At 36.1% G+C, this 25,209-nt stretch overlaps 1 protein-coding gene across 1 annotated transcript in view; it reads left to right on the top strand.

Moving 5' to 3' along the window:
• Positions 1-692: 692 nt before the first annotated feature.
• The window catches only part of LOC137391548 (metal cation symporter ZIP8-like), a 30,950-nt gene continuing 6,433 nt past the window's right edge, over positions 693-25,209 (top strand). The window contains exons 1-6 of the mRNA XM_068078055.1: positions 693-736; positions 3,517-3,778; positions 13,733-13,907; positions 21,178-21,347; positions 23,418-23,534; positions 24,964-25,098. Of these exons, the coding sequence (XP_067934156.1) occupies positions 3,545-3,778; positions 13,733-13,907; positions 21,178-21,347; positions 23,418-23,534; positions 24,964-25,098 (831 nt within the window). The 5' untranslated portion in view covers positions 693-736; positions 3,517-3,544. The remainder of the gene's footprint in view (positions 737-3,516; positions 3,779-13,732; positions 13,908-21,177; positions 21,348-23,417; positions 23,535-24,963; positions 25,099-25,209) is intronic.

The raw sequence follows: 25,209 nt of genomic DNA, 5'->3' as shown, positions 1-25,209 counted from the left end.
AGCTCATAAAGGTCATAAGGTTATACAGCCTATAAATTTAGAAAAGTTTTTGTTAAAAATAAATTATTCTTAACTCGAGTTTGAGTAAATGCTCAATAATTTTGCAAAATAATTCCTTGAATTCCGCTCATAACAATACTGTTCATTTTTAAAAGTTGGCCACAACTGCATTGTATACTAGAGCTGTTTTTTTATTCACAATGTGGTCAAATGCCTTTGTGAATGGTAAGCAAAAACAAACTTCTATTTTAACATTGTAACACTGCAATATACATATATACCGGTACATGTATTTGGAATAGGCCGAAAACTTTTCCCACTAACTTTTAGAGCTTTTTTCAATGAAAATTATTCATTTGAGTATAAGTAACACAAATAGTAGCTTACTAGAACTGCACAAAATTGATGGAGTTCTTTAAATTTACTTGAGACCTAGCCGCAAAAATGAAAACAAAGTACAGTAGTATCAGCCGTTTGTACATAAATTGAACACGATAATTTTGTCATGAATTTCACCGATGAGTGGAAGTTGTATACTCTCTTTGTAAGCTAACATAATTACATTTGGTACATGCTTCTCGTTTTATGAATGACATATCTATAATCGCTGTGACGATGGTATTAGGCTATCGAGTATGGGGCGCGTATAACTATAAATTTCAAGATGCAAACTCATTAGAGGTTTACTCGTGTTACACCACGTTAGATACCGGAGCGTCGTCTTACCGCAACAAAGGTTAAGGAGATACTGTATTTCTTTACGTGCTTGTTTTTTCATTATCCTCGCCATTCTCTCACGAATGTACATTTTCTAGTTTGAAATATTCACTTCCATCAGGATGAAGTTGGCAGTTGTCGAAAATTTCATTTAACGTCAGGCAATTATTCTCAAGATCTCTCATTGAATTTATACATGATTCTTGGACATATAAATAAGTCTGAAAATAGAAAATGTTTTTGTTTTGCTGTTTTCTGTGTTTTGCTGTGACTATCAATGACTGCTTGTAACTTCTTTGTTTTTGGGATTTCGATACCGATTTAAAAATTACAGATTTAGAATTAGGTCTGAGCAGACCTGCCAACCCAAGAGTGGGGCAATGCGTGAGATTTGATTTTGGGGCAATTGATGTATCAATGATAGTATATATAAAATTGGGGCAAAAATCTCACGCATTTCTCACGCATTTTCATTTTTTCTTTGGGGTGATTGCGTGAGTCTCACGCCCAATGCGTGAGAGTTGGCAGTTATGGGTCTGAGTCTGACACAATATATTTGACTATTGATTAGCTTCAGTGTGTAAAAACACCTATTGGGTTTTAGCATTACCGTCATGTTGAAGCTATGCGTGGGTACTCTGTTAGTATTACCAGATTATTCAAAATAAAAATGCTAAATTTTTCATGCAAAGTTAGTAAATTTGCTTTTAAATCATTGTAATCCTTAATTCAAGCATATTGGTCGATTTTGTGTAGACAGACTTTTCTCTTGCGTTTTTTTGGCTATTTTTGTTATAAAATCGGTTATATAAGATCCTATCATGCTAATCAAAGGATGCAGTCTTATATTCAGGTATTTTATTTAGTTAGGCTGTAAGTATGCATATCAAAGCATTTGCGACCAGCGTATATAATCATCCTTAGGGAGATAGTTTTTAAAAGGCTAGCTTTCCTGTTTATGGACAGACCGCTCAGAAATAAGCAAAAGTTCAATCTAACCTTTGATCAACTTATTTGTACTAAATTACTGTTTTCCCTGTTGGCATCGTAAGGCGAAAATATTTTATGGAGTAGTATAGAAATCCATAGAAATTTTATCTAATGCAAACACCCCTTGGTAAAAACTATCAAAATTAGTAACAGAATAATATAGTAACCTTAGTAACTGTAGTTACCTATTGTAACTTTGGTGTATTTAGTGGTTAGGATCTGCAATAAAATGTAAGGTTACAATGTAATATCTACAGTACGTACCGTAGGAAGTTCTTACTTTCGAGGCAGATGTGTAACATAAATGTTGAATGTAAGTTGAAGGAATTTAGCTTACTAAACACATAGGGCCTACTTAGAGCTAAGTTTTAGTATGTATCTTTAACTATTTTACCATTATTTTTCAACTTTTTTTACTGCTAAAATGTTATCACTTATCTGTTTCTGGTTTTGTTTTCACAATAACTAATAACCCCGAACTGATTTGAACGTAATCAGCACACCGACTACCAAATTCTTAAATAAATTTGACTTACCAAACACATACTTTAAGCTAAGTTTTCGTATGTATTTTTAACGATGTACAGCTGGTTTTCAACATTTCCATTGCTAAAATTTTATTACTTATCTGTTTCCGGTTTTGCTTCCACAATAACTAATAACGCCGAACTGAATCCAATGTAATCAGCTCACCGACTGCCAAATTGAAAGTTTGAGAGAGATTTTTCGTGATTTCGTATTAGCAAGAAATATTGTGTATAGAGAGGGCGGAAAATCAGCGTGTTCTACATTTCAGGGTGAAAACTCATATAACAAGATCATTGTACAGTGCCCCGAGAGTGCAAAATTGCTTCAACATACAATCTTTTCTACGTACAGTTGTCTCAACATACAATCCTTTCAACATGCGATCGTTTCAACTTGCAAACGGTTCAACATACAATCGTTTCAACATACAATCGTTTAAACATATAGTGGGTTCAAGATACAATCGTTTCAACATATAGTGGGTTCAAGATGCAATCGCTTCAACATATGATGTGAATATTAGAATGGATTAACTTTGTATGTAGAAGTTCAACTGCAGGGATGGTGTAACAAAATTTCTCATGTTTTCTGTAACTCCCTAATAATTAGTATGATTATGGTTTAAAAAGTGGTTTGACTCAATCATTTGATTGGTATATAGACTGTTTGCACACAACCAAAAGCCAGCGTATCCGCTGCTAGCAATTTTGTTTGCTAAAAGATATGTAGTTATTTGGTGTTGTTACAAGCTTTGCACTTCTTCCGTTTTTTGCCAATTTCATCAGCATGAAAAGTTTTAGAAGTGTTTCTTTTTAGCAGCAAATAAGGTACAAATCATGCTAAGGTACAAAATTCAAAACCCTTGAATCAACCCTTGAAGACCAGTCAATCTTGAGATGCCTAACTATCGGCAGCCTATCCAAGCAGGTCTGCTGCAGGAATATAACCAGTAGGAATTAACTTGCGATCAACTAAAAAACCAAGTTGTAGGAAATGCATAGCATAGATTGGGTATTTTGTCGATAAACTTGTGATTATGCAGGTATTGTTCCAAAATCATTTTTCTGCTATTTCCTCAACAGACTTAACAAGCTTTTGGTTTTTTCTTGTAAAGAAGAATATTTGGCCAGCTCTGTTCTTTTTTAAATTCCTTGCGAAATAGAGTGGCCTAAATGATTTTTGGCTTTCCCTATACCTAACTAATAAGGATTGTGTTGTATGAAATAGTTACCGGTATCTTGGCTGGAAAGTTGGACTTAGTCAATATGACATTGGTTGCAGGTCCACACTACCCTGGAGGTGCTATTTCATGATGCATATTTTAAAAGCTTACACAACTGCGGCTTGTTTGATCAGCTTGGCTCTAGTGGTCAGCGCTGTTCCCAATTTTACTTCCCTCCTGTATGATGAGTTTGGGTACATGGCTGACGACAATGTCTACCTGAGCGCAGAAAATCTCACCACCCTCTTCCGTCGTGTTCTAGATGGCGATGTGTATAATAACAAAGCTACACTTTGTGTGACTAACAACTGTTCTGCACCCGTGAGTAGACAACCATTGCTGGTCTGATATCTTGGTACAAAGCCTGAGCAAAAAGTTCAGTGACTTTCTACTCTAATAACTATGTATATAGTATAATTATACTTAATAATTATACTTGTGTTTATGCTAAATTCAATCATTGACTTGCTTTTGTTGAAATGCTGATGTCTAAGCAATTCAACTGATGGATATGCAATATTTCATGTAGCAAAATGTTAGACAATTTGGCTGTTTTCATTTTTATTGTGCATCTAAAAATAGAACAGTTTTTACATGACCTTTTCTCAGTATTTAAAAATTTTTAATAAAAACAAATAGAGATTTAATTACAGTCGTAAGTCGAAATTGATTCAGTCAGATGTTTCCTATAAATGTTGAAACCGTCAAATGCGGAGCAATTATTTTCATAAAAACACATTGTATTTTGCTCAATTTATTCCAATTAGTCCACAAATAATGATAAACAATTTAAGTCATTAAATATACCATCAAACTGATACATGATATACAACCATGAAAATAATTAAATGACAAAATTTAATTTATCTAAAAACTATATCAATAATGTTATATTCAGTAGAAAAGGTTTCTATTATTACTTCACTTTAGAGATTCAAAAGTGAAAGCTCAGCGATTCTTATTACTGTGGTAGAATCATATATCCTAGGTGATGCTTATTACTGCGGTAGAATCATATATCCTAGGTGATGCTTATTACTGTGGTAGAATCATATATCCTAGGTGATGCTTATTACTGTGGTAGAATCATATATCCTAGGTGATGCTTATTACTGTGGTAGAATCATATATCCTAGGTAATGCTTATTACTGTGGTAGAATCATATATCCTAGGTGATGCTTATTACTGTGGTAGAATCATATATCCTAGGTGATGCTTATTACTGTGGTAGAATCATATATCCTAGGTGATGCTTATTACTGTGGTAGAATCATATATCCTAGGTGATGCTTATTACTGTGGTAGAATCATATATCCTAGGTGATGCTTATTACTGTGGTAGAATCATATATCCTAGGTGATGCTTATTACTGTGGTAGAATCATATATCCTAGGTGATGCTTATTACTGTAGTAGAATCATATATCCTAGGTGATGCTTATTACTGTGGTAGAATCATATATCCTAGGTGATGCTTATTACTGCGGTAGAATCATATATCCTAGGTGATGCTTATTACTGCGGTAGAATCATATATCCTAGGTGATGCTTATTACTGCGGTAGAATCATATATCCTAGGTGATGCTTATTACTGTGGTAGAATCATATATCCTAGGTGATGCTTATTACTGTGGTAGAATCATATATCCTAGGTGATGCTTATTACTGTGGTAGAATCATATATCCTAGGTAATGCTTATTACTGTGGTAGAATCATATATCCTAGGTGATGCTTATTACTGTGGTAGAATCATACATCCTAGGTGATGCTTATTACTGTGGTAGAATCATATATCCTAGGTAACTTATAAATTCTATCTTAAGCTAGATAAGGTTACATTATTTAAATTTATAGATGGGTTTTTATTTATGTGTTTTTAATTTTCACCTTTTTACTTTACCTAGAAACCAATTTTAGGGGAATTTTAGGAGTTGGTACATTGGAATCACTTCGTATGTCACGGCAAATAACTACTAAAACTTTACATTTAAAGCCAAAAAAATTGAATGCAGGGGTGATCATAAGTTGATATTTGAATCATACATAACTAACTCTCACATGATATCTGTAGGTTGGGAGAATATTGTATAGTATGGGCTTTGTCATTTACAATTTGCCTTGTGGGAAATGTAGCTCTTACTTTTATAACATCATTACATCTCTCGTGTCTCATGGGGGTAGCTCTATTATTCTCATGGGACAGCTCTATTATTTCCGAGTGTATTTTCTATGTTCACAAAGTTATTGGAAGTAATGTCTGTCCATGCATTAATCCTTGGCGTAGATTACATAGTTGTGAACATTCAACACCTTTACACTGTATATATTCAACACGGGTAGTTTAAAAGGGTTTGTGTTCATAATACATCATGAAAAAGACATTTTCATCCTATTTCCCTGTGTTACCGCTCAAACAGGAAACAGGAAACCTTACTAAACCTCAGTGCTTTCCAACGTCTGCTTGTTTAGTCGCGCTTTTGTAATAGTATTTAAAAACTGTTATAGCAATGTATAATTGTAGTTAGGCTTAGTAGTTGTAGTGATCAGCATGTTTTGACAGCATTAACTAACTCACGTACACTGCGTTTTACTTGTTTGCAAGTTGCATGTATTTTCTGTTACGCATGATCGTTGACTGTAGTTGGGTATGACAAAAATAGGGACAATTAAAACTATGTTTCACCTGAAGTATATTCCAGTCCTCGCGGAAATGTGCCACAAATAGTCCTCTGATTCCTAGATGGAAGGTTTCCAGTAGTAGCCAGAGAGCAGAGGCTATTATCACTTACCACTCGCTGAGTATCTAGAGGCAGTGGTTAAGTTGAGGCAATGAGATGGTTCATTTATCAGCTATTACCATACGCAGAGGGAGGCTAGGTTCTGGCAGCTGGTCTCATGTGTTACTAGCAGTGAGAAAAGGAATATCATATACACGCTGTCATGTATGCTTTTCTAGTTAGTTTGGTTTACATCTGCTCATTGTGCCTCTGTATGTATGTGGTAACTATAATAGAGGGCACATGGTTGGTGAGTGCCAGACTAGAGGTGTGAGAGGCCTTAGTGAGATTGCTTTCAAAATCTGAAGAGGCTGCCAGTTTAGCGTTGAGTTTTAAAGGTCTACAAGTCGATTATGGTGTTTAAGGAAGCCGTTTAGGGTCGAGTCCAGTTAACACCTTTCCCCAACACATAGGAATGATTTCAGGGCCAAAATAAAGATATGTGGTTCTAATAAAGACACAGCATAATGTTTTTTAAATTCCTTTTTCATAAGGTGCTCTGATTCCAAGTTGTTATTTCTATCATGTGTATGTAGTTTCACCATGACCAATCAAATGATGCCTTAGAATGAGTTTTATCAGGAAATTTAAAGTTGCTTTGTTATTCATTTAATATGGTTTTCAGTGTAACGATGCTTTAATAATGACAAGTATATATACATACGAAAATTCTAAATGACCTAATCACAAGCATAACAGATACTGTTCTGTGTAGCCTGTGCTGCAATAAGCCAATGGTAAGCGAGTAAATCTTCAAGTCTCCAGGATGCAGTCAAGCCGCAGTATATGAAGATGGGCTGTTCTGACCTTTTTGTGTGATAATACCGTCATACGACTGAGCAAATTGCAAATTTTTTTATTGAAATTTATTGTATTTTATTTACATTCACACCACAGCTCACAAACCTGATAATACTCAAAGTGATTTGTTAAAGAATGATGAATTGAGGCATAGCCTTGGTAGTACAAGGACATTGTGTAGGGTGCGGCCGGAATGGAGATATGAAGCTAATTTAACTTAGACTGAGAACTTTACATTACAGTAACTAATATTTTTTTAGTTTCTGTTTGGATATTTTTTACATTTTATTTTCAGTCTTCACCCATCATATCCAGTCTCTCTACATTCCCTAGTTTCACACGTTCTTTTCATCATATCACTATCATTATCCTCCTCATGATAGCTAGTAGACGTCTTCCTAGATCTATTTAATAGATCTGTTCTCCTGTTTACTATAATTGTTGGCTTTATCTCAAAGAGAAAGTACTGCTACCTTTCTTGTTTCACCATTAGCATTTTTGGTAGTCATGAGTTTAGACCATTAGAACGAAAATATGAAGTACTGTTTATTATTATTGTACAAACATTGTTGAACTAAATATTTCGAGGAAAACTATATGTACCTGTATTTCCGAAACTGCAGTGTTTCAAAAAGCTTTTATATGATGACATATGCTGAAAAGTGCTACAGATGTAGAGTTGTGGGTCAACCAATGGCTCACAAATATACGCTACTGTTAGCTGATAACATTACAAATAGGGTTTTCAAACATATGTTTGAAATTTTGCTTACATTTTAACAAAACTTTCAATCGCAAGAATGTGTGGAAATGATCACATAATTTGAAAAAATACCAACTTGGAACATCACTATGAAATTGTCATGAAACTTCTCGGTCTTTGAGACTAAAATATCTACAAGCTGTCTAGTCACAATTTGTATGTTATTTTTCTTGTTAATATTTTTAAAATATTACTTGAAAATAACTAGTTTTAAGAGGTCGTACTTGATGCCAACGATAATAAGAACTCAATTGATGCAACATCTACCTTCTGATTGGTTTACAGTAATACTTCAACTTACGAGTGCTCCAACGTACGAGAAACTTGAGATACGAGCCAGCTTTCAAGCAAGTTTTAGCACTAACATACGAGCCATGTTTGAGATACGAGCACTTGAGTCAGCTGTCAAGTATGCCGGAGGTGTTTTATGAGAACAGCATCATTCTGCATTTTTCAACTGCTCAGGTTATACTGTTGTACCGTGTTTTTGTGCACGATTTTCTGTGCAGAATTATGTGAATTAAACGTACTGTGCGTAGACCGAAAATTTGCCAGAAAAATGAAAGATAATACAAAGAAAAAGCAAATGATAACAATTGATATTAAACGGGAAAATATGTGAAATGTGTATGCGTAATTGAGCTAGCTCGGCAATATGACAGAAATACATTCATAATTATCAAACAGAAGGATTATATTCAGGGCATTTAGTTCGCAAGAGGTCTAACCACAGTTTCTAAACGGTGCAGCGATCTTCACGACCACTGATGGCATTGGACAAACAATTGGCCGGTGACAGCGTAACTGAAACTATGCTATGTGAAAAGGCCAGCGCTATCTATCCAAACTGTTTAATAGACATTCGGACAAGTTGGCTAGTGGCCGTGCATTAACCATTTATGACGACACCTGTGTTCGTCCTAATCGCAACATGTTGCAAGGGCGACAAAGGCAAACGTCCTTGGATAGGTTTATCTTAAAACGGCTGGCTAGTCGTGAAAGCGAAAAAAAGTAAAACTTTCTCGCTAGCGAGAAACTTCAAACTATGAATGCCGAAGAAATTTTAATTACGTTTAGTTGAAAATGAAAGTTTGTTTTTAGGTTTGCTTCTAAGTTTGTCTTTTAACACTTTGATAAAATCCAAATTTATCAAAGTCAACAGTTGTAACGAAGGATAACTTGTATCTCCCTCCCTGGCAAATGCGAGTGTTAACTGCTATTGTATGTATTTAATTTTACATTTTAATTAATCACATTTCCTTGCATTATTTTTCATTTGTTGCTTTTTGAAAGCATGTAATACGTAAAGACAATAACCAACATGTTCTTTTTGTTACAATATCTTGTTTTGAGTGTTTTATTTGCTTTTTTAGAGTATGGAAACCAATCAATATATATTTAATTGTTTTATATATAAATAAATTGCACCAACATGAGAGTAAATTGACATACGAGCTCAGTCTCGGAACGCATTAAGCTCGTAAGTTGAACTGTATAACTGTATGACTGTATAACTGAAATGTCCCTTTTTGCTATGTTCTGGCTTGATGTTTCATCCTAAAAATTCAGCCACATTCATTGCAAATTCAGAACACTTCATGTCACTGACATGAAGTGTCATGAAGAGTTACACCATCTCTGCAGTTGAACTTCTACATACAAGGAGTCTCATTCATGGTCTTCTAAGACCTTCATGGTCTCATACATGGTCTTCTACATACAAGAGTCTTCTACATACATGGTCTCACTAAGAGTACCATCCTGACAATCCACTTCACAGTTGTATCACTCAGAATAAGCAATATGGCAGGGTCATTGGTTATATCCTGATGTTGATACTGTGATAATTTATTGTCCATCACTGCTGGTGTACTACTAGCAAAAATTGATGAACAAAAGTCGCTAGTATAGATAGTGGGACCCAGGAGACCACAGTTCTCTGGGCTAAAGTATTTACTACTAAAATGTTGCCTTTGCATATCAGAGACTTGAAGTAGTGGTTTCTCTTAAGATGTTTTTCTAAGAATATCTTTCTTGCGGTCTTTTCAATGTTGAATCGCACAAAGAACACAACCAGGTCGCGAGTAGTAATGGAAAGTCTTGATCATGGTCGCCATAATCGTCTGTCGGTCCCGTGTTGGCTAGCCACCTTGGATAAGAGTTTTTCTCGCCCATATATTTGTTTTATCGGAGGTTACACAAAGCTGAAGCTTGCTTCACGAATGTTTCTGTTTCATAAGTGGGCACCAAAGTCGCTCCACCAAAGTTAAATTATTTACTGAGAAATGAATGAGCATGGGTGTAATGTTATGACTGACTTCAACTTTAAAATGCTGTCAGTTAGTCTTTAAATATTTGCTCAAATTTTATGGCATGTATTGAAAGATATTTTTGGACAATTAAATATAGGTCTATCTATAAAAGCTACCAAAGATTTTTTTTAAAACTGTTGATTGTAAAATGGTAGGAAACCCGCTACAGTAGACTCTCCTATAACCTAAACCTCCTGTAAAATGTATGTAAACTGAATGTAAATTTCACATGGCAAAGAATTTGTGTAAAGTTTTTGTTTCGTATTAAGTGAAAAATTCCATATGGTTTAAAGTGTCAAGTCAGGCTAGTTCTCCAATTCCATATGGTTTAAAGTGTCAAGTCAGGCTAGTTCTCCAATTCCATATGGTTTAAAGTGTCAAGTCAGGCTAGTTCTCCAATTCCATATGGTTTAAAGTGTCAAGTCAGGCTAGTTCTCCAATTCCATATGGTTTAAAGTGTCAAGTCAGGCTAGTTCTCCAATTCCATATGGTTTAAAGTGTCAAGTCAGGCTAGTTCTCCAATTCCATTTGGTTTAAAGTGTCAAGTCAGGCCAGTTCTCCAATTCCATATGGTTTAAAGTGTCAAGTCAGGCTAGTTCTCCAATTCCATATGGTTTAAAGTGTCAAGTCAGGCTAGTTCTCCAATTCCATATGGTTTAAAGTGTCAAGTCAGGCTAGTTCTCCAACTCCATATGGTTTAAAGTTTCAAGTCAGGCTAGTTCTCCAATTCCATATGGTTTAAAGTGTCAAGTCAGGCTAGTTCTCCAATTCCATATGGTTTAAAGTGTCAAGTCAGGCTAGTTCTCCACTTCGATTTGAGAAACGCAAAGCTCAGCTAGCCTTAAAAATATCACGTTTCCCCTTGTCGTATTTTAGGAGAAAAAATGATGTATATTTTCATGTAAATGTGAACCTGCCCATGATGCCCTGAATAATTGCCTACACGTTGAACACATTTACACGATAGATTACTACTCGTATTTAATCTATTTGGTGAATAATATAAATTTATTCTAATATCATAATTTATAATGCTATTTTAGTCCATAAATTGAAAAACCCTTAGTCTATGCTCTAGTGTCTAATAAATGCTCATCAATGTGTCTGTGTTAACTAGCCTTATTTTATGTTCTTCATTGTTTGTATTATTATTATTATAGTAACGATTAGTATTATTATATTACTTTGATTACAAGTGTTAAAATTATTTTAATTTTAGAGTTATATTATTATCCTGAATATTTGTGTTATTATATTATTAATAACTTACTCGTAAATAGCGATACACAATTAAATAAGCGAATATGACTTACCAGTCAAAATACATAGAATTTTTGATTTATGTTTATGATTGATAATTTGTACTCGCCGTTGAGCTATTTCATTGACCTTCTATAGAATAGTCAAGGTAATGCTGCCTTTGGCTGCTTGATCAGTATCTTGTATCCTCGGCTTTTATAGTTTTTATAGAACTTAAGCATTTGGTGTATGGGCTTATTCGTGGCAAAATTCTGCATATCAAATTAGGTCCTCCGAATAGTTCTCCTAGGGGTGGGAACTACACTCCTAGGGGTGGGAACTAAGCTCTGACTCTTTCCAAGTTTTAGACCGGCAGGTTTTGGCAAAGGGCATTTTGCCAGTGCGTTGGTGGCTAACAAGGTCCATAATGTTTTGGACGCTTGGTTAACTCATATTTTATGAACACCTGTTAGTAATACATCAGCCAAGGAAGGTTAGTTATAGCTAGCAGTTTCAATTTCGGTTAGTATCCACCAGCTATCCTATCACTAGCTAGCCATTTCCTTTCAATAGATGTTAAGCGCTCTCACCACTGGGAAGATTAGTATATGCCAGGAAAGCGATGTGAAAGCACTCTGCGGTGCAAACATCTAATGTTCTCAACCCGCAGTGGTGTACAAAGTAGACTGAACTAACCCCTTTTGTTCATTGAATAAATATGTCTAACTTATTTACAATTTGTTGCTCCCGCCTTAGTTGCCAGTAAACAAACATAAATAGTCTACCACTCGATTCAAAATATTGTCAAGATTCAGAATAACCAATCAAATAATGTGTAGGATGCACTCAAATCAGATCAGATGTAGTCCCTTGAACCAGGGTAAAAAAATTGATTGACCTACATATCACCAGGTTTCGTGTGAGGATTTATTGTTCCTGACACTTACACATAAACTCTTTCTGTCCCGATGTCTGGTCTTGCAGGCATAGCTAAATAAGAACCAATAAAATACAGTAGTGTAGTGTTTATCCATAGATATATATAGGTATATATATCTATGTGTTTATCCTATCTGTATAGATTAATATCTTCATCCGTTACAAAATGAAATGTTCAAAATTTAACGCGCATAGTCATTAAAAAACATAATTTTATAGCTTTTTTGTTCACAGATTCGAAACAAGAACAAAGTGAGGATTAATTTAGTATATAGTTAACGGCTGTTGACTAAATCCACAATGAGTAACAATACTGTAATTGAAAATTTTCGACTTTACAACGAAGGGTTCAGTTTATTTTGCACACCGCTGTAGTACTGCTTCCAGCAGAAGTTGGTGTTGATCTTTTAGTTGCCCATACCAAACACTGCATGGTTACAACTAAAAGCGTGCAATACAGTGTGACCTCGGGTTACGAAGACCCTGTTATGCGATTTTTCACCTTACGATGTTTTTTCACCCTTGCCATACAACTTTTTTTTTGCCATATTATATGAACACAAATTTATCTCAATTGAAATTTAGTAGTCAGTATGCTGCATACGTCGGAATAATGAAGATGCCGATATGCTATTCTTTGAAATTCGTTTCACACCTCATGAAAGAGATTTGATGCTCGGTTTTGAGATTTTGAGACTGAATCTCTCAGTTCAGTTATTCATTATAAGTTATAGTGAAAACGAAATCGGAAACAGATGGCTGGTGAAATATTGGTTGATGACAAAGTTGAAGTTTATTAAAATAGGTATACATACTAAAATGTAGCTTCAAGTGTGTGTTTAGTAATCTAAATTCATTTAAGTTAGATTTAAAGTTTATGTTATACGTCTGTCTCAAAGATAAAAACTCTCTACGTAGTACATTGTAATGTTATATTTTATTGCAAATCATAACCACTAAATACACTTAGTTACTGTGTTAAGTTACTGTGTTAAGTTACTGTAGGTAACTATGATTACTAAAGTTAACATAATATTTTATTACTAATTTTTAATATGTACAGTACGTATATAAAACTTTGATGATTTTCACCAGGGGGTGGTTGCATTATATAATTACTGTCTTTCTATAGCCTCCCATACGAAATTTTTTGCTTTGCAATGCCAACACTGGAACAAATTAAAATTGTATGGCGAGGGTCCAGTTTACTGATTTATAACATGCTATACAAGTTATAAAAACAATCACGAGATGTTTACAATTTGTTTGAAGCTCAAATATGTCATGAAAAAATTTCCATGCAAAATTTTTTTATTTGATGCAAGCGCTAGGATAGTTCTTAGCAAAGCATTTCTAAATGGTAAGTAATGTGCTTACGAGGCCTCCTCTGAGCCACCATCACTTTGAACTACCTATGAATGCATCCTCCTCTTTACTGCAGTGCTATGGATCATCGACAGCGACATCTCCTCTGTCTGTGCCGCAATTTGAAGCATCGTGTCCTCAAATACTCTATGCCATCACCCAGGACTGCCTTAAATCCGACCATACCATAGATGATCACGAAGAGCACTGGAACCACAGGTCTAATGGGACGTCACCCCCTGCTTTTCAGGGTAAGTATGCCACCTTCTATCCCTTCTCCTTGAGTACTCATTAACAAAGTGACAATATAAGCCCTGATTTGTCATAGTTAACGGTTTATGGATGCCTGTATACCTTTGCAGTTCATAATGAAAACCATGCTGGTTTCATCAAATAGCAGATCCTGGTTATGCCTTCTTAGTACAATCTTATGTGGCCACAGTAACTAGTGAAATTATACAGTGTCGTTTGGATAGAATGGAATGAATTTCAAAGGTTAGCTGTTGGCTTGTTTTCTATTGCAATGACGCAGAGTTGCTCTATTTGGTGTTTCCTTTGGCTATCAGGAATTTGGTCTTTGGATCTAGATTATCATTATGATTCCGAAGTGTGGATGGTGTGGATTTGGAATTGTGCGCACATTGAGTTACCGTGCGACAGGGTTTTAATAAACGTTACATACTATTGGTTAATGCTGGTGCTTTGTTACAAAAGATAAGAATTTCTATGCATGAGGTCATAGCAGCGCATTTGGAACTGCTGAAATGGAAATAGGAACGACTGAGGTGTGGGAATTGTTTAAATGCTTGCACTGCATTTTCTTGAGCATAATTCACAAAAGCGATTTCCATCTTTCGCAAACATGAAACAGGAAGCTTTCGGTAAATAATTTACAAGTAATAAAACTCGCTTGACTTGAGGATTTTTGCGGTTTCCATCTTGCGGATGCGCAAACTTGTGGGTTACGTGTGTCATAGAAGCACAGTGAATGTATGAATAGTGACACAAAACTGCCTTGGAAACTAAAAAGCAATGATGCTCACCACTTTCTTTTCTAATATGGACAGGCCTACTTGAGGTATGTATCTGATGTTCCAAAAAGCAATTTCTCAAATGGCACGCACTGTTGAGCTGTCTAGGTAACTCACTACGCGTTTCTCTGGTTAGCTTCACGTTCAATATATGAACAGGTTATGCACGCTTATGTTCAGCAATAAGGCAGCGTGCCAATACTTGGGTTGCTACACACGCTGCTCGTGTGTGTGAATATTTTTGTCACGATAGTCTTACTCGCTGCTATCGGTTACGTTCAGGTTACATTCTCCAAGGTTATTTATTACCAACGGTATTTTTCTATGCGAGACACAAAGTGGTTGATGATAATAACGGGTTTATCATTTTATATATTTTTTAAACATGAAAAGTTGCACATGACGAAAGCAGATTTACCAATCAAGGACAAGAGTGTTTGGTTGGTAAATCGGAGTAAATCGTGTCCCTGATTAGTAAATCCTGGACACGGATTTACTAATCAGTGTTGCAAGAGCATTCCAAACAAATACCAATGGAAATGCCATTGAATACCCTTGACCCTTGAGCAGCTGTATTTGTGCCTAATTATTCACCTCATGCTCATTTTATCTCTGGTGTTATTCTGCATGTAGTATATGCCAATATACTATATGCAGCTTAAAGGTCCGGCCACACGTAACGAATTATTCGTTCAATCTGACCGAATTCACAGATTTATTCGGTTGAACATCACAGAATGATTTGAGCTGTGCATGCACACGGAACTCATCGACCAAACGCTTTTAATTGGCTGAACGAGTTATTAGCTAGCAAGATTATAGCAGTTTTTGCAATTAGTATAGTCCAAGACACACAATAAAAGTACGAGTGCAATTCAATATAATACACGATGAAACTGCTTAAGGTGCGCTATTGGTGGTTAGCGCGCACGATTCTAACAGCTTTCAAATCTTATGTAGTCCGAAGCGCATAAGGCGACACGCAAGCAAAATATTACGGCAATTTGCCATAGTAAATACGATGCAACTGACTTTATTGCGCTGTAGACGGCAACTCTTTCTACCATCGAAATTTTGCTGCTAAAAGGAATACTGTAAAGTCTGGTTTCCATATGGCAGCGCAATGAACGTGCACGGCCCAGTGATCGTGCGCAATGCATTTCTTGGGCCGCGATGCAGTGTTTCCATATCGCACGTAGGCGCCATCCTTGCATTGGACAGGGTGGATAATTTCCTTACTTTTTCGTAGGAGAGACATATTTCTTCGGAAAAATAGCCCTCTGTTGCGAAATTGCGCTGTCACATGTCACCAGGCTTACTCTTTCATACGGGAAACCGATTTCTTCGGAACACAGCCCTCCGTTTGAATTGTGGGATAGGTTGAAAAGGTCTAACGGTGTATTGTGGGATACATCATCGCAAGGACCCATTCTGTTGGATCCTTGCGATCAGCGTACGCACCTCGTGCGACTGTCGTGCGTTGACGTTTCCATATCACAGCTGGCCTACGCATGACGTCGTGTGCCTTGTTGTGCGCCTTGCCCTGTCATATGGAAACCAGGCTTTATTATTAAAAGAGAAATGATTTGTAGCCATAGTGTCCGAACGATAAAAACCAACAATAGCGCAATCTAAGCATTGGCATCGTGTGTATTATGTTGAATTGCACTTGTACTTTTATTGTGCGTCGTCAAACGTGTCTTGGACTGTACTAATTGCAAAAGCTGCTAGAATCGTGCTCGCTAAAAACTTGTTCAGCCAATTAAAAGCGTTTCGTCGACGAATTCGGTATGCATGCTCAGATCATTCTGTGATATTCCACCGAATAAATCGGAATTCTGTGAATTGCGTGAATTTGGTCAGATTGAACGAATAATTCGTTACGTGTGGCCGTATCTTAAGGCTGGTTCACACTAAATCGCCGTATTTCGACATTGATGCCACGATACTTCGGTGATCGTCGATGACAACCATGTTCACACTATCACAAACCCATCCGCGTTTGCATCAGGAAATACTCCGTGATGTAGTGTTTTCATTTATCTTTTTAAATTTTCGTACAGAAACCTCTTTGTTCTCGCGTGCTAGAATCAGAAATTATTCCCGCAGCGACTACCCTAAACGGGTTTGAATAAATCACACTATTCGCGATCGCGAATTACCATCGCCAAAATGATTCACATTCCGAAGGCAGTTGTCGATGCTCAGTGAAGTATCGGGAAAGGTTGACAGCTGCAAACTTTCCCGATGTGTCCGCGATGTTTCGTCGATGTCATCGGTTCAAGGTTCACATAATCGACGATTAACATCGAAAAAAAAACGCTGACTAACGGGAATATAGTGTGAACCAGCCTTTAGTACAAAATTTGGTAGATATCACTAACAACATTACATAAACATCTCGCAAGTCTTTGGTCAAATGAAAAGAAATGGTTATTTTGTAAAGGGTTTTTCTGATGTTAAACTTGAAAAGCTAGCATTATTCTTGGAACAACCCTAGCACAAAACATAATGAGCTCCGTAAAGGTTTTAAGCTGTTTCTGGTGTATTAGAATTCTTACGTTAGAACTCTTTCAAAACCACATTAAAATCTTACTGGATGAATGTTATGCCCAAATTAATAAAACGAATTTTTAGAAAAGCCGATATACCGCTAGTATTTGAAAAATATCCCGAGAATAAAAACAGATATCGTTTTACTGTAAAATGCATCTTATTCAAAACAAAATTTTCTACAAGATAAGTTCAAAGTGAATTCCACTCTCGTACAATATCCAACATTTTATTTGCGTTGAACGAACGCGGTGTGTTTTTCCTTGCCATGACGATAACGATCTGGTTTTGCCGTTTTGAAAAATAATTAGAAATGTAATCGTTGAACAAAAAAAATCTTCTTTTAGGTGTACATGATTGGCAAAAAGGTTGTTTCACTGGAAACAAAACTTGCTTAGTTTAGCTATTGTATAGGCTTCGTAATTAAAAGAAAAGTGAAACCATATTGAAAAGCCGAATCGGCTTACGGTCTGTACTTGAATGACCACGAAAGCCGATATATCGGCTTACGGTAGCGAAAGAGTTAATGTGGTTACTAGTAATTGATATTCAGGAGAAACAAAGCCTTGGTTCATATGTCCATCACGAGGTTTATTCTTTCAGAATCAAGAAATAGACTATTGTGTCTACATAGAGTGAGCGTCTAAGAATTTTATGGAATCAGTTTTTTGGCATTCTTATCACCAAACTTATTCTTAACATTTTCTTATATTTTGTTTAAACCTACCATTGTGCCTCACGCTGACAAGTGAGACATGCAAGAGGGTGGATTTGTTGGGTTATCTTTTCAAGATTATTGGGAAAATTTTTGACGATGCCATTTATGAGATAAACCCACTTAGGACTGGTATACGCTGTATCACGCTATATCAGGGTTGTCCTCACGGCTATTATTTGTCGACTATGTGTGCTGCAGATCGATAAACAGATATGTCGGTAAGATTTGCAGCTGTCAAACTTTCTCGATGTTTTGCTGATGCATTGACGATAATCTGCAATGTGCAGCACTTCAGTGATGGTGATTGGCGGTTGCAGGTTGCTTGATCTATATTTTCCTTCATGATAGTTGCTGCTTAGCCTGGGCATGGCTCTCTTGGGGGGGTGCGGGGGGGGGGGGGAAGAGAGCCACACCCAGGCTAGTTGCTGCTGGTATTTCATCATTTCAGTGGCCGCATTATATAATGAGAACATCGTGTCACGGACTGTTCGCTGCTGATGTAATCATGGATGGGTTTGGGATAGTGCAGCGGATCATCGATGTGTACCAGACTTTAAATAACCAACTTTCAGTACACCAGCAAATAAGCATGATTTACACTAGCTACTGATCCGATATCAGATTACACGATTCATTATCTGTGCCGAGCAAATTGCAAGGTGAAATCGCTTATCGATGTTTCTGTCTAATTCACTTCCATAGCTGTACTTCATGCTATCAACAATGTTGCACTTCTTGTTGTTAAAGAGGAACTGCTCAAAATTGTAGTATATATTTTATGACAAAGTATCGATGTTTTTATCATTCACGATTGTTTTTTATGTTTGAGGTAATCTGACTGCCAGGATGTTTCAAGATTATTATCGACAAAACTTGATCAGAGTTAAAACACTCAGATCAAGCGAAAGTACGATTATGACATCTATAGTTGTAAAGGGATCGGACAGAATAGAGACGCGTAACGCTGCAACTTGAACGCAATAGCCGATATCAACTGTAGCAACTAGTGATGTCATTTCACATACATTTTACTTTTAAGCATTTCAAACTCGAACAAGTTTTGCCAATTTTAATCTTGAAAAGTTCTGGTTATCAGATCACCTAAAGCATTAAAAACAATCACAAATGATAGAAAAATACCAACACCTTCTGATAAAATGAACTAAAATTTTGTGTAAGTTCATCTTTAAAATTAAATTCAAACACAACATTTTAAAAGTTGTGAAATATTTTCACAAATATCTTTCGGTGAAATATATTTGTGAAAATATATTTCACAGAAAGATGGCACACCGCTAATGGCTACTGTGTGTCAATTAGCAGTGTTTGAAACAAAGCCAGAACTCACTAGTTGCAAGTAGGGTGATCTGGGGAATGTTTAGCCCTATCTGGTAATGACTCAATTAATCACCTCGCAGTGTTCCGAAGAGAACGTTATCTGCCACTCATACATGGTTTAAATACCAAACTGTCTGGCATTAGTAATTAGTGTGCATAATATATATCAGTTGCCCGCAATAGGAAGACTTCCCTAGGTTGTAATTAGAAATATAATAGGTTTGTTCTTTCGCCACATCTGAGCTTTGTATGTTTAGCTATTCCTGGTTAGTCCTAGCAAACAACAGGATTATGTAATGTTTAGCTATTCCTGGTTAGTCCTAGCAAACAACAGGATTATGTAATGTTTAGCTATTCCTGGTTAGTCCTAGCAAACAACAGGATTATGTAATGTTTAGCTATTCCTGGTTAGTCCTAGCAAACAACAGGATTATGTAATGTTTAGCTATTCCTGGTTAGTCCTAGCAAACAACAGGATTATGTAATGTTTAGCTATTCCTGGTTAGTCCTAGCAAACAACAGGATTATGTAATGTTTAGCTATTCCTGGTTAGTCCTAGCAAACAACAGGATTATGTAATGTTTAGCTATTCCTGGTTAGTCCTAGCAAACAACAGGATTATGTAATGTTTAGCTATTCCTGGTTAGTCCTAGCAAACAACAGGATTATGTAATGTTTAGCTATTCCTGGTTAGTCCTAGCAAACAACAGGATTATGTAATGTTTAGCTATTCCTGGTTAGTCCTAGCAAACAACAGGATTATGTAATGTTTAGCTATTCCTGGTTAGTCCTAGCAAACAACAGGATTATGTAATGTTTAGCTATTCCTGGTTAGTCCTAGCAAACAACAGGATTATGTAATGTTTAGCTATTCCTGGTTAGTCCTAGCAAACAACAGGATTATGTAATGTTTAGCTATTCCTGGTTAGTCCTAGCAAACAACAGGATTATGTAATGTTTAGCTATTCCTGGTTAGTCCTAGCAAACAACAGGATTATGTAATGTTTAGCTATTCCTGGTTAGTCCTAGCAAACAACAGGATTATGTAATGTTTAGCTATTCCTGGTTAGTCCTAGCAAACAACAGGATTATGTAATGAAGTTAGTAATCAAATTAAGTCCAGTTGACTTATTGGCTTATTTCTAGAGTGCAAAATGTTAATTTCATTTTAAAGTTTAGCCCAATGTTGACCTTACTGCCGCACTTAGTGTATGTTAATAACCATGACTATCACGTGTACGTATATCAGTAGCCATGACTATCAAGTGTATATCAGTAACCATGGCTATCAAGTGTATATCAGTAGCCATGACTATCAAGTGTATATCAGTAACCATGGCTATCAAGTGTATATCAGTAACCATGGCTATCAAGTGTATATCAGTAGCCATGACTATCAAGTGTATATCAGTAATCTTGACTCTTTTTGCTATGGAAAAGACACTATTTGTATAAACCTTGAGCAACCTAAAACCAATTTTTGTTGCTGTATATCCAGAAAAAAAAACTATATTTTTAGTATTTTACTCGCTTTTATTGTTTTTTTTTAAAACTACGGAATAAACAAAAAACAAAAAAAGATTCTGTTGTTACTTGACCTCGGAGGAGTGCAGGCCCTGTGACGCGTGTGCGTGTAGGTGGATGAGGTGACCATATGTTAAAAATGTTTACATTGAGGCGACCTTGAGTAGACTTTTGGTTGTATATTTGTGACCCATTTACCGAATTTACTTTTGAACCTGTTGAAAGTTTTTGTTGATTGTTTCGATGAACGCCTAGTGAATTTCTATTATGTCTCACACACTAAATAGTCCCATAAGTGTGTCAGACAGTGTGGATGTATGCCTAGAGTATAATTTTTGGTGGTGTGTATTTATTCAGTCTGGGGCTACGGACTTCTGTTTGTTACTCTCATCAACCTGTGCTCCCTTGCTGGAATCTTTGTGCTGCCGCTGATGAAGAAGGAGTTCTACTCAAGCCTACTCACTTTTCTCATCGCCCTCGCTGTCGGCAGCCTCAGCGCTAATGGGATAATCGTACTCATTCCCGAGGTTGGAGTTATTGCAATAGTTTTTATTTTCAGGTGAATAGTAAAGTTCCTGTGTATTAGGTTATGAAGATAGCTTGTGAGACAGAGAGCTGCTCTTCAGTACACTCATACCTTGACATACGACCTTTATGTTTTCTTGAACTGAGCTCCTATCTCAAATCAATTTTTCCTAAATAAAATAATGAAACATAAATTGATCCGTTACCATCCTCTTAAAAACACTATCTAAAAGGTTATTACAATGAAAAAAATTGTTTTTAATTGTTCAAGTTCACTACCTACGCTCACAAAGTAGCAAGTACCCATGTAGTGGTTATAATCTGTGATAAAATGTGGCGTTATTATGTACGGTGCTGCGTGGAGTTCATTACCTTTAAGACAGACGTAGCGGCTCACGGCGGTGTGAGAGAGACTGGGCTGCAACACATTCGCTACCAATACTTTTGTCACGCTATCATAACATCAACTTTAAATGTAATTTCAATGAACTTAGCTTACTATACTCGCTTTAAAAAATAAGTTTTTATCTCACTCTACACTAAATTTAATTCTAATTTTGTTTTCATTTGTTACTTTTTTTCTGCTTGTCTCTTTTTGACTCTCTTTGACCTTCATATTTGGCCGGCCTTTTTCGAAACTTTCATAACCTGATTCGACGAGAAAGACCGAGCAATGTTGTTTTGTAAGCAGCCTCTCAAATATTCGGCTACACCAAGAACCGGCTTGTATCTCTAATTTGTCTCCTACCTCAACGTAGAAACTTGGTAGAAACTTTGCTTGTACAGTGCATCCTCAGGTTACGATGTCTCTGTTTAATGATACTATCGCCTTACGAAGTGGAACACAATGTTTTTTCATCATCGCCATACGAATCTTATTTCAAAATACGAATTCAACAAAAATTTCACTCAAAATTCAAATTTGGCGAGTCAGTGTGCTTATTACGTCGAAATAACAAAGATGCTGATATGCTGTTCGTCGAAAGCTTTCTTACAACACCTAAAAGAGATATGATAACTGATTTCTCCCAGTTCAACATTCTTTGTGTAATATTTTCCAGATAAAACCAGTACCAAAATTGGAGTTGTGATTCCTTCGAACAGAGAGTCAGGGATTAGACAACTTTTCTCCGCCTGTTAACAAAACTCCATTTCATTACATATTAAATTTATTTTCAAGCGTACAGTAACATAATTAGCATCGATAAGTTTTTTGTTTTCTCTCTGCTCTACCCACTACATGTACCAGCTCAAGTCAGGACACTACACAGGTACTGTAATAAAATTTCATTTCTCCTTCCGATGACCATTAAATAGCGAAGTATGCAAGAGGCCGCTTTTGAGAACAGCATATCTCGGGCTTTTGGTCGAATTAGATTAACAAAGGTTTTAACGAGGTCGGCTAAAAGTTACAGTAAAAACGCAGCCAGAAAAGGTGATAGGTGATAAAATTTTAGTGATAAAAAGTTGACGTTCAGTAAAATAGTTGAAACTACCTACTAAAACTTAGCTTTAAGTACGTGTTTTGTAAGCTAAATTTATTTAAGTTAAATTCAACGTTTTCGTTGTATGTCTTGTAGGTAAGAGCTCTCTAAGGTACATATTGCTGCTACTGCACACACACACACACTGTACATGTACAAGGTGTACAGTACGTGCATTTTATTGCAAACCATAACTACTAAATACACTTAAGTTATTGTAGGCAACTATATTTACTAAGGTTAACATACTATTTTGTTATTAATTTTCAATAGTACAGTACTTATATAAAATTTTGATGTTTTTACCAGGGATGTTTGCATTAGATAATTACTATGAGTTCCTATACCCTTTGATACAACATTTTCGCTATACGATGCCAATCCTGGAACGGTTAAAATCGTATGATGAGGGCACATTTTATCACAAATTTTTCATATATATGGACACTCGTATTTCAAGGTATGACTGCATTTGGCAGTAGTTTATGCCCTTGACATTTCCTTAAACTATCAATTAACTGTTTCCATTTATAACATGGTATTTCCTCCTCGCCATAAACTGTTCATAATTATGACTCGATGTTCTAGGCTTTTGAGATAGTGGAGAAAGAACACTACAGGTGGAAAGCCTGCATGATCATAGGTGGAGTCTACCTCTTCTTTGTCATTGAGAGGATTTTAAAGATGGCCACTGAATACTATGTGGTGAGACTGAAGCGACCTTGACCTTGCTTGTCACGTTTTTTGAGATGCATTACAATGTTTGAGTGGCAAAAGTTGAGTCTACATCTAAAACTTCAGTTATGGTAGCAGACTCTTGTTTCTTGAGCGTTTGGATTGAATAATTTTCAAAATTTCAAAATTTAACAATATAATAATAATATATAGCTATTATGAGAGTTGTCTGCTCTTTTCATAATATTCCTCATAGAAAAGAGGAAACAACCCTTAATTTTATGCTTTATGTTAGGTGATGTACAGTTACATAGCTACCTAAAGCTGTACAAACAGTGATCGCCAAGCATTAGGTAAACAGGTACTATATTTCCTAGTGTCATTCTCAATGTTACTCAGCAAAAACCCTCTAGATGTAGCATGATTTTAGAGTACTCTGTGTTCATTTTCTGTGCTAGAGGCGAATTGTCAGCACTTTCCGTAAAGTTGCGCTTTAAATCAAAACACCACGTTTTAGGCAAGCACATATTTCATATCATTGAGTTAGATTTGATTATTTTTAAATTTTTTTGCATTTAGTTTATTTTTTATGTAGGCAACAAAATCATATTGTAATGGGTTGCCACCCAAATATTATCTTGCGTTCTGGGTACAACTGGGGCACAAAGACAGTTTAAAACATTACTGTTGAGGTGTTTTAGCAAATAGATCTATCTTTAAAAATAATTTGAAACGGTAAAAAATTTTCAATCTTCTGTATGTTGTAGGATGCAAGGAATCAATATTACTCGTGTTCAGGCATGATATCGTCATATCACTGGCATCCCAAAACATAATTAATGAATACTTTATTTTCTCAAAAATCTCCTTTGAATCTGTCATATTCGACATTTTGCTACTGGGGGTTGAAAAGATACATGCATAATGGGCTGTGAAAATTGTAAGTTATTTTTCTCCTTCCCCGGAAAAACAAATTTTTTGTTTGGCAAATGGCAGTTCGAAGATGATTTAAAACAATTTCTTATGTAACCGTTTACATTTCCTTGATGCTTGATGCCTTTTACTGGTTTGATAAAGTGTCATAGAACGTGTTATATAATGAGTTATATAATGTGTTTGAGGTTGTTGGAATTACTGTTAGGATATAATTAGACTTGTGGCTTGTATGAGATGGGTAACAACTGTTTAGAGCATATTATGTTGTAAAAACAGAGTCGGATTATTTCAATGACTGAGGTGCTGTCGTGTTTTATATCAGGCTACGTTGTTCTCCATGCTATTCGCTAGGTTGGTATCATCTTTTCTATAACATGGCTGTAGCTACGCTTGCAACAACATACTAACTGCAAATGCATGTTGTAACCAGCTAGCTTGGCCATTCTCTTACCCGCTTGCGGATTCTAGCTTCTTGTTTGTGAAAAAGTAAGGCAGTTTCAAACAGGAGACGTGTAATGCTTAGGCTAAGAGACACGAAGAGCAGCCAGAGGTAGCCGAGACTGATTTGGTCCCTACTATTCCAATGCAAACTTTTGTGGATATCGATCGACCATCGGAGATGCCTCCTAGTGCTCACAATAAAAAGCATTCAGAAATGGTAATGTTGTTTAATATGTCAGATTTAGATGAGCGTGTGTGCAATTACTACTGTACTTTTTGGACTATTAGCCGCTACTATTTTTGGATGTTTTGACCCATGCGGCTTATA

The sequence above is a fragment of the Watersipora subatra genome, chromosome 3 (genome assembly GCF_963576615.1).
Source record: "Watersipora subatra chromosome 3, tzWatSuba1.1, whole genome shotgun sequence".
NCBI lineage: Eukaryota > Metazoa > Bryozoa > Gymnolaemata > Cheilostomatida > Watersiporidae > Watersipora > Watersipora subatra.
This window is presented reverse-complemented; position numbering and strand designations above follow the sequence as displayed.